Raw genomic sequence first — 18,357 nt, forward strand, 5'->3', positions numbered from 1 at the left:
GATAGAGGGAGCAGAGGAGTGGATCCCTCTGACACAGACGCGCACAACCACGGACTGAAAGGGCCTCCAACACACCAGACGGCCCCCACGGAGGAGAGACCCACAAGAAGCAAGGCAAGGGATCGACACGCAAGGGCCAAAAGGGACCGGTGGCAAACCGGTACCACCGCACCCCCTCAAGTAACTGGGCTCACAGAGGGGGAATTGAAGGCTACACAGCTCCCCCACGGCAGGAGAGATAAACAAGAGAAAATACGGGGCAACGGGACGTGAGAACCAGAAGGATAGCTCAAGGCTTGACTCCGGAACAGAGCGGGCGCACAAGCAGACCCGGAGGACGGGCCCACACGGACAACACATACACCAGTGAGAAACAGGAGAATGGAAAAGGCTGGTAAGCAACAAAAGAGCAGCACTGTCAAAATCCAGAGGGAAGCAAAACCAACCACTCCCACAGACCCCTCAAGCAAAGCAGGATCAGAATCTGGTCCACCTCTGGGGAACGGACAAAGGGCTCCCAGAGAGAGTGAAAGCACAAAAAGGGCATAGAACAGGGACGGATACGGACTCCCCACCAGAAGCTATAGCCACGAAGGAGGATATGAAGGCCTGGTTCGGGGAGTTTCAGGCACAATTTATGACCTCATTGAACGCACAGTTTGAATCAATGAAGTGAACTTATATCAGTGGTCCAAGAATTAAAGACAGAGGTGGCAGGTTTAGGAGAAAGAACGGACACCCTAGAGAATGTAGAGCAGAACATGGGGGAGGAGACGCAACAAAGCGCAGAAACACAGGAACATCTAATCCGCCTAACGCACAATCTGGAACTTCAATGTGAAGATTTAGAAAATCGATCTCGAAGGTCAAACATAAGAATAAAAAACATGGCAGAGACAGTTGAAGACAAACATCTCAAAGGAGCAGTGCAGCAGGTATTCAAGGACATATTGGACGCAGCGGATAAAGTAAAAATCCCAATAGATCAAATTCACAGGGTAGGCCCAAGGAGAAGAGCAGTCCAAGGTGCCCGCCCCCGAGAGGTATTGGTGGCCCTAACCATATACTCCCAAAAGGAACAAATCCTCAGGAAGGCAAGGACAATGGACCACATTAGAATGAACGGAGAGGACATCTCCCTATTTCAAGATCTGGCACAGTCGACACTTCAAAAAAGACGAGAGATGACCCAGGTGACGAAGGAATTGACTCACGTCAGATCAGGTACAAGTGGACATTCTCCTTCGGACTCCTGTTTATGTGGGAAGGGACCCAGCGAAGAATAACGACAAGGGAAGAAGGGATAAGAATACTGAACCTGCAAGAACAGGAAAGTGATCTCCCACAGACAAGTGGAATGGACCCACCCGGGAGAAGGACCCCTTGGGAATGGAAGACAATCAATAGAAGGGTGAGGCGCCCTAGCAAAAGAAAATGGATATCAGACCACTCAGGAAGAAATCAAAGACAGCTGTGAAAAGACTCCACAGTAACTCCATCCGAGGCAGATGAAGGAGCGAGAGACCGTCCAAACAGGTGCCGGGAGGGGAGGGGGGAGCAGACCTGGACGCCACTGAGGTCATAGAGAAGGGTTTAGGATTCCCTTCAAAAGTTATCCCTGAGTGTTCAAGGCGGCATGACGCAAAAGGCGACACGCCTGAGCGTACAAAGGCCATTGTGCCCTCCTCAGGGCAGCTTAAAGGGGGGGAGGGAAGGGGACACCAGTTGGGGGTTGCGTAATACAAAGGGGGGGGGGATCAGTATGGGAGAGGGGGAAAACCAGAAAGGAACACACATAGCCAAGGGGATAGCGAGAAGGGCAGGAAAGACACCAAAACTAGAATGTCGGATGAGGTTAAAAATGTTAACGTATAATGTCAGAGGTCTGAACTTCCCGGTCAAAAGGAAAAAAGTGGAGCAACTCCTTCGACAGGGCTCATATGACATTGTAATGCTCCAGGAAACACATAAAAGGACAAGACAAAAATAGAGTTCGATTCAAGGGCTACAACCAAATAATACAGGCAAATGCACAAGAGAAAAGAGCGGGGGTACTGATAGCATTACGCAACTCCCTACACGCACAGATATTAAACACACAGGGAGACAAACAGGTGAAATATCTGATAGTGAATATAATAATAGAAGGGAAACCCCTCACTTTGGTATCGGTATATGCCCCAAATTCGGGCCAGGACAGATTCCTTAGGGACATGTTAGACAAACTAGAACACCATGCCACAGGGGAGATTGTGATGGGGGGGGACCTAAACATGGCGTGGAACCCCATCCTGGACAGATCAGGAGCCAAACAACGGGACCAGGGCACCCCGTCAAAAGCACTGAAGCAGAAAATGACAGACCTAGCGCTGGTAGATGTCTGGCGTAATATGAATGGCAATCAGAAAGGCTTCACATATTTCTCACATGTCCACAAATCAGGGTCAAGAATAGATTATCTTTAGGTCTCGGTTGGGCTTTTAGGGAAAATACAGCATTCGGAGGTCGGTGCCATTACACTCTCAGACCACGCCTCACTGTGGGCAGACCTTAGATGGACACAAGACCACTCACGGTTATGGCGCTGGCGTCTTCCAGAGGAAATTATCAGAGATCCAGTCTTGCGGAAGGCCCTCAGACAACACATTACAGACTATCTAGCCAGCAATGACCTCCCAGAGACAGATCGGGAAACATTATGGGAAGCCCTGAAGACGGTAACAAGCGGACAACTGATAGCTCTTAAGTCACTGAGGGAGAAGCAGAAGCGCCAATGGGAAAAGGAGTTAGAGGCTAACATAAGCGCGACCCACGCAGAAATCATGCAAAATCCAACTAATAAACTTCAAAGAACACTGAGACACGTCCAAGGACAAATGGAATCACTCTGCACCAAAAAGGCGGAGAGAGACCTCCTTTGTACAAAACATTGGCATTACGTGAAAGCGAATAGGGCCGATAAACTCCTAGCCAGACAATTGAAAGGGAGGCAGTAGTCCCAGGCAATAAAGGCCCTAAAAGATGACAAAGGGCTAATAAAGACTTTAACCACAGATATAGGAGACAAATTCAAAAGCTATTATCAGGAGCTATACTCCTCGGATCACCTGGAGGAGGAGCAGCAGAAGTCATACTTAAGAAGTTCACCTCGCAGTAATATCAGAGGAAGAAAAACAACACTTAGATAGGGAAATCTCACTAGAAGCGGTCAATAAGGCAATTCAGGACCTCCTGAAAAATAAAGCTCCAGGCCCGGACGGCTACACCACACAATTTTACAAGACCTATAAAGATATACTTGCCCCCATCCAGACAGATCTGTTTAACTCATTTAAAGAGAAGGGGAATGTTAGCCACTCCATGAACAAGGCAAATATCTTGGTATTTCATAAGCAGGGGAAGGATGCACAGCTCCCTAGCGCGTATCATCCGATAGTATTAATCAACTTGGATGTGAAATTATACTCCAAGATATTGGCCACTAGGTTGGCACAACTCCTCCCAAAGTTGATCCAGCAGGATCAAGCCAGGTTTGGCCCAAATAGACAAATACATGATATCAGAAGGGTTTTACAGTTGGTGAAAAAAATAGGGATTACACAAGCCACCGCGTTCATGATCGCCCTCGACGCGGAGAAAGCGTTTGACCACGTCGAGTGGACGCTCCTCTTCCAAATACTGGGGAAAATGGGCATGGGAGAAGCGTTCATAGATATGATCCGGGCCAATTACAAATCCCCGATGAGAAGGATAGCAGTGAATGGGGGATTGTCAGAAAAAGTGCAGATAGAGAGACGGACCAAACAAGGGTGCCCGCTATCACGTCTTCTATATGCGATATATTTGGAGCCCATGCTGGCAAAAATTAGAGAAATGCCGGAAATAAGAGGCATAGATATGGCGGGACAGGCGCACAAAGTAGTGGCATACGCGGATGACATGTTAGTGGCGTTAGGAGACCCGGAAAGATCACTCCCGATTCTCAATCATGAGATCGAAAAATATGGCTCGATTTCAGGGCTAAAAATTAACAGACAGAAGTCAGAAATTCTGATATTAGCCGGGAGTAGAACAAACATCCAAGCAGTAGCAGCGAATCTCCAATTGAAGGTAGCGAACCCTGGGGTCAAATACCTGGGAATCACACTCACGGGGAGCATAGGCAAGCTTTATGCCCATAATTATGCACAACTCCTAGACAAAATCAATAAGAACGTAATGAAATGGAACCCACTATCAACATCATGGTGGGGCCGGATAACGGCGGTGAAGATGACCATACTGCCAAAACCTATGTATCTATTCCAAGCCCTCCCGGTAAGAATTCCCCCCTCCTTTTTTAAGTCACTCAAGAAAGTGGTGACAGCATACATATGGCAGAGTAAAATCCCAAGGGTATCGAGTGCGGTTATGACGGCACACAGAAAAGATGGTGGGGTGCGCCCTCCCACATTTTAGGAAGTATTACGAAGCCGCACAATTATGGGTACTGAAAGAATGGATACCGGAAAACGCAAAGAAAATCTGGGTATCACAGGATAGGGCGGTGGCGACAACACCCACCTGACACCTTCTATGGATTAGCAAACTGACACCCCAATGTACGTATTAGCCAAGTAATGAAGGCGACCCTCAGTGTATTGGATGAGCCCACACAGAAAGGGATCTTAAAAAGGGATCCAGCCCCCTTCATGCCCTTAATTAAAAATCCAGAATTCCCTCTGGGAATGGAAAAGGGGACGTTTCGGAAATGGGAGGAGGCTGAGTTTAAAATGGTTGGGGATTTGTTTCAAGACCAGCAGAGAAAAACATTTGCAGAATGCATGACAAAGCTGAATCTGATCCCCAACAACAGATACAAATACGAACAATTGCACCACTGGCTGAGTATACCGTGCTTAAAATGCGCGGTGACAAGGGATCTGACTCCATTTGAAATATACATAATGACACACACAGGAACACACAAGTTTGTCTCGAACACATACAATCTTTTAAATGCACAAGTCGAAACTGTCAAGTGGTAATACATGAAAAGGTGGGAGAAAACGGTAAAATATCCACTCCCTAAGGAAAGGTGGGAATATATATGGGGTGTTATACCGAAGCTGACAAGAGCCATTCAAACTAGACAAATATGGATGAAAATGCTGGTGCAATGGCATTATACGCCAGAAAGACTGCATATGATGTACAGTAACTCCCCAGATAGATGCTGAAGGGATTGTGGAGGGGGGTCGGAGGGACTGGCGACATATTTGGTGGGACTGCCCCACCCTTCATCAATTCTGGGAAGATGTAAAAACCCAAATGCAGAACATTTTCCCAGGCGCAGCGAGTTTGGGGGAAGACGTGTGGCTAGGGGGCCTATGGGACCCCCGGGATAAACAGTTGAATGTGACACAGAAAATAAACTTTATGGGATTATTGATAGGGGCTTGGATGGAAATAGCTCAAAAATGGAAACAAACGCCCACCACTGGCAGTGGACTGTACAAGAAGAGTATGGTCATACTTAGCCATTGAGCATATAACATACAATATTCAAGGGGAGCATCAAACATGTAGAATGGACTGGGGTATGGTACTGGAGTATCTGCAAACAGACTATAAAGAGCAATGGTGCCCACATACACCGCGTAGGTCCCTCACAGACCAAGGACACGCACGGAGATGCCGGGAGACACAGAGAAACCAGGAAGTACTCGGGAGCAAGATTAAAGACATGCTGATTATCTGAAGAGGATCCAAACAGAGAAGAGGCTTTCCTCAATCCTCACAGGAAAGACTGGGGCGAATTACCTGCTACTGGAGAGCATCACCCGACACAGTCTACCAAGATTTCAGTACTGCCCGAACTGACGGATGGGCGTACTCTATGAGGAAGCAAGACCTCAGCCTTCAGTCTGAACCAACCACACAACTGAACACTGCCTTGCAACTGTGTCCCTTCCTCTCCGGAACCCCCCCCCCCCCAAGGAACTCGGGATCTGGTCACCGACTTCTCTTGAAGCACAGCCGGGTCTACCAACTGGACGCCCTGAAGAAGGTGGTTGTACTACATGTACACATAACACACCGAAACGTGAACACACTACTAAACATACTGAAGATTAATATGGTCGAATTGTCTTCCGCTTTCTCTTGTAATAGTGTGCCTTTTTGAACATGTTGGCTAACATTAAGCAAGCAAGACAAGCAAGAAAGCGGGCTCACCGATGGATCCCTGCCCCCCGGACATCTACAAATCAATCCTCGGACAAGGAACACCAGCAGAATACTTCAGAAACCTTCTAAATCTATCACTGGCAACAGGGACAGTACCAAGGATCTTCAAATCGGCTTACATCAAACCACTTCTGAAAAACACAAGCGGGGACGTAGATGACCTCTCCAACTACAGACCAATCTCCAACATCCCCTACCCAGCCAAACTCCTCGAAAACCTACGTATACAAACTAACCCAAGAATACGTTGAAGAACACCACCTGCTAGACCAAGCTCAAGTCGGCTTCAGACCCACAAGAGGTACAGAAACAGCACTACTATCCATCTGGGATGACCTAAAAACAAACGCAGACTCCAACACAACATCTGCCCTTATCCTGCTCGACCTCTCAGCAGCCTTCGACACAGTTAGCCATGACACCCTAACCAAAAGACTAGAAGACATAGGCATAACAGACACAGCGCTACGCTGGACTAAATCATTCCTAGCAGACAGAACTGAAACCGTCTGGATCAAACCCTTCAAATCCACCCCACGAGTCAACGACTGTGGAGTACCACAAGGATCCTCACTATCTCCATTGTACTTCAACATCTACCAAACCCCTGTAATCAGAATCTTCAAGAAACGCAACATCAAATGCTACAACTATGCAGACGACACTCAAATCATCTACAAGATCGAAGACACCCAAGCCGATCATTCAAACCTAACCGACTGTCTAAAAGAAGTCTTCAACTGGATGAATGCCAACAACCTGAAAATCAACCCAGGAAAAACAGAAATCATGATCATATCCAAAGACCAAGAGAAGGAAACCGCCATCCCGTGGCCAACAGAAATGGGATCTATACCATCACCATCTAAGGTAGTAAAAAATCTGGGAGTCCTGATGGACAACACCCTAACCTTAGAACCGCAAATAAACGCAACAGTCAAGAAATGCTTCTTCCTCCTCCACACGGCAAGAAAAATACTACCTTTCCTCTCCTTCACACACAAAACACTCACCATCGTCGGCCTCATCATGTCAAGTATCGACTATGCAAACAGCCTCTACCTCGGTATACCGGAATACCTACTGAAGAAGCTACAACGGATCCAAAACACTGCAGCCAGACTACTCCTCAAACTATCCAGAAGAGACCACATCACCCCGGCCCTAAAAACACTACACTGGCTCCCAGTAAAACAGCGTATCATCTTCAAAACAATGTGCATAACGCACAGGGCAATCAGCGGAATTCCTACAAAAAAAAAATAACAATCTACAAGCCAACGAGACCACTCAGGTCAACCAACGAAATCCGACTGGAACAAAAACCTTACATCAAGAAGAAACTCGGAGGCACCGCTTTCTACCACTTAGCCACGAAAACCTGGAACAACATCCCAAAATTGATAAGGAACACCAAAGACCACCTTAAATTCAGAAAATTACTAAAAACCTACCTCTTCAACACCGGAGACTAAAACCGAAACAACAATAAGACAAACGAATCATCAAAAAAGGACAGTGACAAACCGCTAGAACCGACAGAAGTACCCTGGGCACCAGCAGGGCTGACGCTGGACACAGGGGTCCACCCGCGAGACCCAGAGAAACGGATACAACTACTCCAGCCAACCCTTACCATCCCCCACCGCCCTCACAGCCACAACTAGGTCCCACGAGGCTGTGGAACAGACAAGATACCACCAATCACCACACAACCGGGTGTATGGACAATAACAGCGGCGCTAGTCATGTGGAGGGGGGGAGGAGCATGCAAGGTTATTAAGGGAGCGGGCGGAGGGGACAGCTAGATCCTCAAACGGCCTCGAATGGAAAATCGGGCACGTACCTCCTGAGGCTCAGGGTGTACAAGCATCCCGTCGGGTAAGATTACACGAGCCCAACCGGTTTCAGTCCAGGATAGAGATGACTAACGAATACCATTAACTATTTCCTTCTCTGCATACACCTCTCAAACTCCAAACCAAACACAACCACAAACCTCTAGCGCAGCAAACCGCACGAACTTCACTACACTGCAACAACAAAACAAAAAAACACATAGACTCGCACATCAGCACACGACGACTACCGGCCGCATACACCCCAGGCCCAGCCGACGGAACTACCGGGCTGAGGCTGCCAACAGCACATCACTGCAATCTTGCACTTTTCCAGCCTCCACCCACTAACCCACCATCCCCCCCCTCTTTCAGAGCCGCCAGAGCGCCAGGGGACCACTCCGGTGGTGATAGTGCGCGGTACAAATGACCTTTAACATTAACATTAACATATCTTGAAAGTCCAAGACCCAGACCCCAATGATCAGTTTAAACAAGAGTTTAGTGACTGTAGGAATACATGCAATTTAGATAGCTTTTGTGAAAGTAACATAAAATTGGTTTTGTTTTTCACTTCCAGAAATAACTCAGTCACAACTCTGTCAAACTGAAAATGATCTAGGAGATTTCTCCACAGAATGAATGTGGATTCTTTATTTGATTTTATTTTTCGTTTTTTTCATATATGTCACTGTAAATATGTTATTGTAAATAATTAGGGTTCTACATGTCTTTTTTGACTACACAATTGAGTACAAGAAGATGAATGCGATTCTTTGTCCACACTCCATGTACGTGCCATTGTTAATAATTGTTATTGCACCACATACTTTAACTGTTTTGATCTCTTTTTGCTTTCCTTTATTTATTTACATATTTTTATACGTTTGGCTGAAGTAGTTTCAATTAACAGACTCAGACTTGACAAATTAACAGAAGTGTGACTAGCTCATCAATAGTCCCCTTGCCCACCACTGCTTGACGGTTTTAGCAAGGACAAGGTAGGAAAAAGCCTGTGCCCCACCTAATTACAGGAAGGGCACTATTAAAAAATGTTATGGAAAAGCGGTCAACTTGTTTTGTTTAAACACATAAAATAAGGATACTTGACCTTTTCAGTTGAAGCAGAAATAGAGACTTTCCAAAGAGGATGGACAGAGATGATGATCTTCTGGTAGGGAGAGGGGGGGTATGCATCAATTTTAGTGTCCCAAATCATCAGAACATAAATTTGTTTAGGCAGAATATGGTTGTGTGTTTACACGCAAATTGTCTTAATAACTCTACCACAATATCCATCTGTACGGTCAGGCACAGAACTATGTCACAGTACGTAGAGGTATACATTGGGATGCGTCTGTTTAGAGGTATAGAACATTAATCAAATTGGTCTCTTGGCCATTTACAGTCCAATAACCCAGGCAATGTTCCAGAACATAGCTATTAAAAATAAACCCCACTTGTGTGTCATCCAAGAGCAGAGCTGGGATGCTTGGATTCACAATCACAGATAACAATTTGTGAAGGAATTAAACCCACCTTACCCCCTTTCTTCTGGTGACAAAGAAACATTCTTAAAATCTAGGGGGCTTTTGCCTAACCTTCAACACTTTAAACCAGTGCATAATACAGATGTGATTAACCTACCCTGCTTTCCCTTCAGCCTCTGCACAAAGCCGCGAGTCCACTTCTTAGGGGCCATGTTTAGGGGGATCCCGGATAGCTCACTGTTGATGTATAAGGCACACTGAAGTTGTAGGAAGTCCCAGTCCTCGATTATCATTTGTGTTTTGGCTCCGGTTATCCGATGCTAAAAACAAATGATTCAGTAATTAGCCATAACAATGGATGTTTTGTGGACATAAGAATTAAACACCTTTCACACTTATGTCTTTTATTTGTCTCTGCTTCACGATGTGTCTTGTGATACGTGCTTTATACAATCAACAGATTGAAAAATAGAATAAGATTAGTAGAGTCCCTGGTTACAGCTAAACAAGTTCATCAGAGTTCAAATTGAATGCCTGGTTGATCATTAAGAGGAGTATCGTATTACCAGAAACTCATTGCTTTCCCAGTGGCTACGGATATCCAAATAGTACATTTAAACAGCACACGCTGCACAGTGCAAATAAATACCGGTTGGCTATGGTGCGACAAAGAGCCGTAGACAGGTTAGGGCCTGAGCGGCCGACCACTCTGCCTACCCCTTCCCCCACCCCCATGAGTGGATTGTTTTTTCTCCAACTTTTTGCAATTACTTCATGTAGAGGTGCAACTTCTCCTCTGGGGACAATTGAGTCATACATAGGTCTCATTAAACCACCCCAGGCAGATTGGACATTGATGGTGGGAGCTATACCTTGGAACTCTGGATCTCCACTGTACTGGACCCTCCCTTTCCTCCCGTTAGGAAAGATCTTCTTTGTTCTGCTGACTTCTGGAGGTAAGAAAGCGCTTTTTGCTTTACTTACCTTCCTTAGGTCAACTGTTTTGGGGGCACTGATCAGTCCCTATGGCTATCAGTTGTGACAAATATAGGGAATTTGTGCATTCTCCACAAAGGGAAGCAAACCCTTTTGAGACTAGAGAGGCTAGCCCTCAACAATTAACATCCACTACGGGCCAGGTCAAGCAGGATGTCCTGAGGGTGAATCCCCCTCCCCCACCTTGGAGGACAAGGAATCTCCAGACAAGGGCTTTAGTCCACCTAACTTTAACACACAATCCCAAGTCTTAATTGGTTATATGGGGATTGGACAGGGCAGTAATTTATAGGGATCTTGAAAAATGGATTGTTTGGTATCCGACTTGGACTTGTTGACACCCTTACAAAAACCAATGGATCCTCCCAGATCGTTCCTGGGAGGAGTATAGAGAGGGAGAACCAACTGCAGACCAAGACAGGCCGGCCAGCGTAAACACCCAGAGGAGGAGTGTCTTCCTCAGAGGAGGAGCCTCAAGGCAGAACCATGCAGACATTGTGATGGGCAGAGGGCCAAGGAAGCCCGCAGGACGATGACGCTTCGACAAAGGCGGGGAATCCGAGAAGAAGGAAGCTAATCCATGCTAGAAGCGACACGCCAGCGTTCTGCTCATCTGTTGCCGAAGTCCTTTCAGTCCAGGTCTGAAGAAACCTACGCAACAGAACAGACCACACAGGCTGGAATGAAGCCGCAAGCGTGGTTCCGAGCAGGCCAGAGAAACTGCCTCCCCAAACGAACACAGCACAGGATGGCAGGTACGGAGCATCGAACAAGGAGCGGTTAGAGGGCAGTGAGGCCACGCCAGGCTGATAAGCCAAAGACCCCACGATGGGGGGAGAGAACTGACAATCACAGCAGGCTGAAAAAGCCCATAGCCCACGCCGGACATAGCATCCGTATATATACTTAAGACGCCGCAGGTCCAGAATGGGTCCCCAGCCTGCGGTCTTCTTTTTGACTAAGAAGTATCTGGAATAGACTCTGGCGCTCCGGAACTAGCTCTATTGCCCCTTTTCATAGCATGGCTCTTACCACCTGCAAGAGTTGAGGGATGTGCTCCTCCTGCCACCGGAGGGATCCACGGACACTTGTGCTGAAACTCCGGGGTATGCCAGCGATCGAGAGTGTCCAGCACCCATCTCAGTGGAGATCTTCTCCCACTCGCTGACAAATCCCAGTCAGCCGGCCCTCCCACTGGGGTGCACGGGTGGGGGCCCTACGTCTTGACCGGTTCAGTCCTGCGCCGGCATTCTGTCTTGTGGGCAACGACAGCGCTGACCACCTCCACTGTAGGCCTTGGCACAGCATCTGTAGGCCTCCTATTGGTTGTGTACCGGGAAGGCTGACGGTACAACGAGGAGAAACCTTTCGTAGATCTGCCCGACTGTCCTCCGGAGGAGCGAAAGGAAGGGCAGTGTTGTTGGAAAGTGCCCAGGGCAGAAGCCGTTTCTGTACCCGCCTTGACAGCTTGCAGGGATTGTATACAATGAGGGGGTGAGAAAAAGCCCATAGCCCATGCCCACCTGAGAATCTGAATATCCCACGAGAGGGTGAGAGAACCTGCTAACCAAAGAAGGGCTGCAAAGCTACAGGGCCCATGCCAGGCTGAGAATCCAGATAGCCCACTAGTGAGTAAAAAAGCCTATAACCAAACCGGGGCGACAAACTCTCATAGCACACGCATGGCTGAGAATCAAGGTACCCGATCAGGGCGTGGGAATATCGATCAACAAAGAGGCTGAAGAGCTAGAGAGCCCAAGCTGGGTCAAGATGCAAAATATGCCACGAGGGAATAAGTACCACCACTCCCCAAGCAAGGGTGAGCACAATAGAACTACCCAAAACGTTTCAAGGCATGAAATACTCCAAGCAAGGGTGAGGGACTTTTTCAGTTTTGTGAATGCCAACCAACTCCAATCAGGAGAGCCTGTTATCTCCAACGAGAACACACCCAGGAAGATTGGATTGATCTGGAACTGTTTGAACTGCCCAACAAGGCCTTTTTGTTAAGGGAAAGAAAGACATTATTTGGAACTACCATAGTAAGCTTGGAGCACGAGAAGACATCAATGACTTTTGGTGGAGGTCAGAAAAACTAGCCATCATTAATCAACCAAAGGGAGAAGTAATCCATTCCTAAGCTAAAGTTTATGTTTAAGTTTAGGTTATCCTTTTTCCATAGTGGTAGGGCAGATGTTAGGGTAGCTTAGGTCTGGACAGAACACGACAAGCCCTTGTTCATTATTTTCCAGAATAAGAAACTCATCATAGAATTAGGGTTAGCATAGGCCTTACTATGACCCTCGTGACCATGAGCCTCATCAGCACCGCATTGAGCTCCCACGCCACGGCAGGAGCCTTCCCCAGCGGGAAAGAGCGGAACAATCCCATTAAGAACTCCTTGACGAAACAGTGTTACCAAATAGAAGATCTTCCCGGAGACCTGGTTTAGCGGGAGACAGCCTGTAGATGCACCTTGATAGACGTATGCGCCAGCCCCGCCTTAGCCAAGGACAAATATGGAAAAATATGCAGAGCAGTGACCCTCAGAGGGGTGATCTTGTGCAACCGACACCACGTCAGAAAATGCTTCCACTGGTGACCGTAGAACTTGAGTCGACGACACTCTGGCCTTGGCAAAAACCTCTCTGCAGTCCGCTGGCAACTTGTACCCTCCAAACTCTAGGGCTGCAGAAGCCAAGCCCTCAGGTTCAGCGATCCAGGGTTGCGATGCAGGATTGCGCCTCCTCCTCTGATGAGCAGATCCTCGACCACCGGCAGCTTGACCGGAGGCAACGCCGACATGCTGAGAAGTTACGGGTATGCGTACAGAACAGGCCTTCCCAAGGGAAGGAGAATGCATCCCCCATGCTCCCCGGCTGGTGGAATCTGCTGGCAAACTTCTGGCATTGGAGATCGCCGCGCCGCAAACAGATCAATCTTGGGCCTGCCCCACTTGATGAAGATGCAGTCCACTTGGTCCTGCCGAAGTTCCCACTAGTGGCAGGAGCTTGTGGCAGGATGGTGTTCTTGACTTCCGCCAGGTAAAAGGAGATAAGGAACATCCATTGACTGGTGGCCCAGTGCCACAAGCTCTGCGCCTCTTTGGAGAGCGCTGGGGATCGAATGCCCCCCTGCTTCCTGATGTGGAATATAGTTGTGGTATTGTCCGTGAAGATCCTCACCACTTTACCCTTCAGAGACGGGAGGAATGACTTGAGAGTCCAAAACACTGTCTGTAGTTCCAGGATATCGATGTGTAGATCTTTCTCCTCCGGCAGACGTCCGGTGTTGGCTCCCCAGCCTTCCAGGTAAGCGTCTGTGATGGCCGTTTCCTGGTATGGGGTGCTTTGAAACCCTGCCCCATGGGCGATATTGGAGTGCACGCCCCACTCCTTGTCGAGCGGGACCTTGTCCGCAAAGCTCCCAGACACTTGTATACAGCGAGCGTCTAGGAACTCCTGAAGAGGTCGCATTTGTAACCTGCAGAGCCAGATGAGGTAGATGCAAGATGACATCATGCTGAGCAGCGACTCGAAGGTCCGCACTGTGGCAGTCTTCAGTGCCAGCAGCCGTGTCACCTTCCCCAGAATGGCTGCCACTCTCTCCTCCGAGGGCGACGCTAGGCAGGAGACAGTGTCCAGTCTGACTCCTAGGAACAGTGCGTTCTGCGATGGTGCCGAACAGGACTTCAGATAATTGATGGAGAACCCCAGATCAGTCAGCAGTTTGACGGTCGTCTCTATGCATCCGCCGGCTAACTCTCGAACCGGCCCGGATGAGCCAGTCGTCGAGGTACGGGGGCATGTGTATGCCCTGAAGACACGCCAGGCACTTCATGAACACCCTGGGGGCCGATTTCAGGCTGAAGGGGAGGGCCTTGAACTGGTAGTGCCATCCCTGCACTACGAAGCATAGGAACTTTCAGTGCTCCCTGTGAATGTGGGCGTGGAAGTAGGCGTCCTCCAGGTCCAGTGACGTCAAGAAGTCTCCTTCCTCCAGTTGGCCGAGAATGTGCTGCAACATGACCATCCTGAATTATTGGGACTTGAGGTACTTGTTGAGACGCTGGTGGTCCAGAATGGGCCCCCAGCCTCCTGTCTTCTTTTTGACTAAGTAGTATCTGGAATAGACTGTGGCGCTCCGGAGTCGCCCTGGAACTAGCTCTTTTGCCCCTTTTCATAGCATGGCCCATACCTCCTGCAAGAGTTGACGGATGTGCTCCTCCTGCCACCGAAGGGATCTGCGGACAATTGTGCTGAAACTCCAGGGAATGCTAGTGATCGAGAGTGTCCAGCACCCATCTCAGTGAAGATCTTCTCCCACTCGCTGACGAATCCCAGTCAGCCGAGCCTCCCACCGGGGTGCATGGGTGGGGGGCCTGACGTCTTGGCCGGTTCAGCCCTGCGCTAGCGTTCTGTCTTGTGGGCGACGACAGCGCAAACCACCTCCACCGTAGGCCTTGGCACGGCATCTGTGGGCCTCCTGGGTTGTGTTATGGGAAGGCAGACGGTACAATGAGGAGAAACCTTTCGTAGATCTACCTGACTTTCCTCCGTGGGAGCGAAAGGAAGGGCAGTGTTGTTGGAGAGTGCCCAGGGCAGGAGCAGTTTCTGTACCCGCCTTGATGTCTTCAAGGGACTCTTCGACGGCCTTTCCAAAGAGGTTATCCCGTTCGAAGGGCATGTCCAGCACCCTCGTCTGGACCTCCTGGTGGAAATTTGTGGCCTTCAGCCAGCCTCGACAGAGGCAGACACCGTTCCCCCATCTGCCGGAAACCAGTGTCGGCAATGTCCAGCGCCACTGTGATGGCATGGTCCTAAGCTACCTCTCCCTCCTGGAAGAGGGCGATCACCACAGTTCCCCGTCGAACCTGGCCAGCATCGCCAGTGCTTTGGCCACCTTGCTGGTTGACACTGCAGTGTTAATAACCTTCCTCCCCATGGCGTCCCAATTGCTTCCCCTCGCTGTACGTAGGGACTGAGAATGACTAGGAAGGGTTTGACTATCTCTTCCGCGTGTTCGCCGAAATCACCGAGTCCGGTGATGGTTGTGACCACAGACACCTGGGAGCGCACTCCGGCACCTTGTACTTTTTCTCCAGCCTATCCTGTTTGGCTAGGACCGTGCAAGGATTCTTCAAGAGGGCCAGGCCTTCCTCCCACACTTGTCCAGGAGGGGCACCGCCATGATGGTTTTCCTCTTGGCCTCGCGCCTCTGGTACAGGAAACCCTCCTTCTTGGTTTCCTCAGGCGTAAACTGGAACTGTTCGGAAGCTTTGCGAACATGGAATTTCACGCCCCCACCTCATTTGGTGGGTACGCCCTAAGTTGCAGAGATCCGCTCGCCGTGACGATATCGTCGTCGTTGCTGTGCTCGTGTCCATCCCTGTGTCCACCGGGGTGAGGTCACCTGATGCAGGTGTGGAGGTTGAAATGGGGGCGTCGGATGACGCTTCCTCTTTTTAGCCAGAGGCTTATACGGGACCGCAGGGGCCGGGGCCTGCAGCATCCTTTTCTGGATTTCTGACACCAACATGCGTAGGGTCGAAAAGATGTCCAGGGATACATCTCTTGGCTGAGCTGGCGTGGTCGGAACACGAGGCTATGTGCCGCCGTCAGCATTGCCGCCATCCTCTTCCACATCCTCGTAGACCGTGTGCAGGGACTCTAGGTCCTCGTCTGTGGACAAAACTTCCATGACCTGGGGCACGGCCTGTGGTTGGCCTGGGACTTCATCGTTCCACCCTTTTTGCACCCTGAGGGGTCGGGCCGAGCACAGAGACGGCATCCTCTTCTCCAGTGTGCCAGCAGGCTTTGCCTCCGCCTCAGCTGAGGCCTCCCGCCCGGAAGCACGGACACCCTGGGCGCAGTAGGGGCTACCTTCACGGGGTCAGCTCCTTGGACATTCGAGAGAGCAGCCGCCACCAGCTCAATCATTGACAAAGATTTCCCCTGTGCCGCCTGGGCCTTTTTGGACAGGCTGGCCACCTTTCCCTCTGTCCTGGGCTTCTCAGGCTTCTCCCACAGCTTAGCCGGGTTGGACGATTTCCTCTTTGAGGAGGAGCTCAATCGCTGGCTGGCGATGGAGGCGGATGGTGACGTTAAGCGTGCCCTGCCCATCGAGGGACCCGCTGGCCGGCAACCCCGACGGAAACAGACTTGCAGTGCTTCGCCTTGTCTTGGGCCACCATGGATGGGGCACCCTCAAAGGTCTTAGAAGCCCGCTCCTCAGACCGGCCGTTCCTGGATGAGGCATGACCCTGCTTGGGGCACGGGGCAGAGGCCTTGGCGTTTAGCCACGCCGCAGTCTACTGTGTTGATCCTTCATTTTCTTGGAGAAGCTAAGGCAGATCTTGCACTCTCCTTTGTGGTCCGGGTGAATGAAGTAGAGGCATTGAAGGCGTTTGTCCTCGACTAACGAGTTCTGTAGTCCGCATCTGGTGCAGAGCTGGAAGAGGGACCTTCCTTCCTTCCTTCCTTCCTACTCCTCCGTCATGGCCGGAGATGCGCAGTAGGCCCTATGGCCTTCTGGAAACTTTAAAGAAACTTTGACGATCCTTGCCCTTGAGGGGCGCTGATATTCACTGGCAAACAGATCACCACAGTCGGCAGATGGAGAGAAGAGCACACAGGCTCTTTTCTGACATAAATAGAAACTTTTCCTGTAGAAATATGAAAATAAATGTAGAAGTAGCACATGGAGCAAAACTCGTGGACTCCCAACACTTGTACGTGCGGTAAAAATCTGAAGATCGCTGCCAGAGGAGGGGCTTAGGGAGGGGACAGTCATTGGCTGGTGGCAGTGAGGACAGGGATTGGTTTAGAGGAGAAATACAGTTTGTAAGTGAAACAGTTTTTTCTTTTACTGAGGATTCCCGTCGTGATGACAGGAAATATTCATGATCATGGGGACCCAAATGACAGGGGGGAGCACCATTCACTGGCTGAAGATTTGATGATGCCCATTGCCAACATGCTCTCAATCTCTTTAGTGACTGCCTCTTTTGAAGTGTCCGGGATGCGTTGGGGCCTCATTCTTATAATTCGCCCGGGTGTGGTCTTGATTGTGTGTGTTATGTCCTGGGTTCTTCCTGGTTTGTTGGAGGAAGCACTTTGATATGTTCTTAGCAGACTGGCCAACTCTTCGTTTTAGCCAGGATTCAGGTCAGGGTTGATGTTTAGATCTTCCACTTCTCCTTTATTATCTGGATGCATTTCTGTGAGTTCTGGGGTTCATGCCACTGTTTTAGGAGGTGTACGTGATAAGACTGGACTGGGTATCTTTCTTCTTGCCAGACCTTGTATCTCACTGTGCCTACTGCCTTATCTATGATATAAGGGCCCCTCCAGGTGGCTAGTAACTTATTTTCGGAGGTAGGCAGCTACTCAATGACCTTGTCACCTGGTTGGAATTTCTTTAGGCATGTTCCTTGGTTGTAATAAGATTTCTGTATCTGTTGGGCTTGTTGGAGATTGGCCTGTGCCATTTCTTGCTTTTCGCAACTCCGCCTTGAGAATGTTGAATATTGTCCTTGGATTTCATCTGAATAATAGTTGAGTGAATCCAGTGGAAGACTGGTGGGTATTCCGAAGAGTCAATAGGATCAATAGTATGATGGGGTCCCAGTTCCGGTTTCCAGGTCCTATGCACTTCCTCAGCATCTGCTGGATGATCTGGTTGTACCTTTGTACAAAGACATCCGTCTGCGGGTGGTATAGGGTGGTTCTTTCTTGGTCAATATGAAATATCTGACAAAGATGCTTCATAACTGCAGAGATGAAATAGTTCTTGATCCCTAACAC

At 49.2% G+C, this 18,357-nt stretch overlaps 1 protein-coding gene across 1 annotated transcript in view; it reads right to left on the minus strand.

Annotated features, from left to right (window-relative positions):
- The window catches only part of POLR3A (RNA polymerase III subunit A), a 1,042,059-nt gene that overhangs the window by 817,656 nt on the left and 206,046 nt on the right, over window positions 1-18,357 (minus strand). The window contains exon 7 of the mRNA XM_069611006.1: window positions 9,714-9,876. Coding sequence (XP_069467107.1) covers window positions 9,714-9,876 — 163 coding nt within the window. The remainder of the gene's footprint in view (window positions 1-9,713; window positions 9,877-18,357) is intronic.

The sequence above is a fragment of the Ambystoma mexicanum genome, chromosome 8 (genome assembly GCF_040938575.1).
Source record: "Ambystoma mexicanum isolate Mex_15411 chromosome 8, UKY_AmexF1_1, whole genome shotgun sequence".
NCBI classification, from domain to species: Eukaryota; Metazoa; Chordata; class Amphibia; order Caudata; family Ambystomatidae; genus Ambystoma; species Ambystoma mexicanum.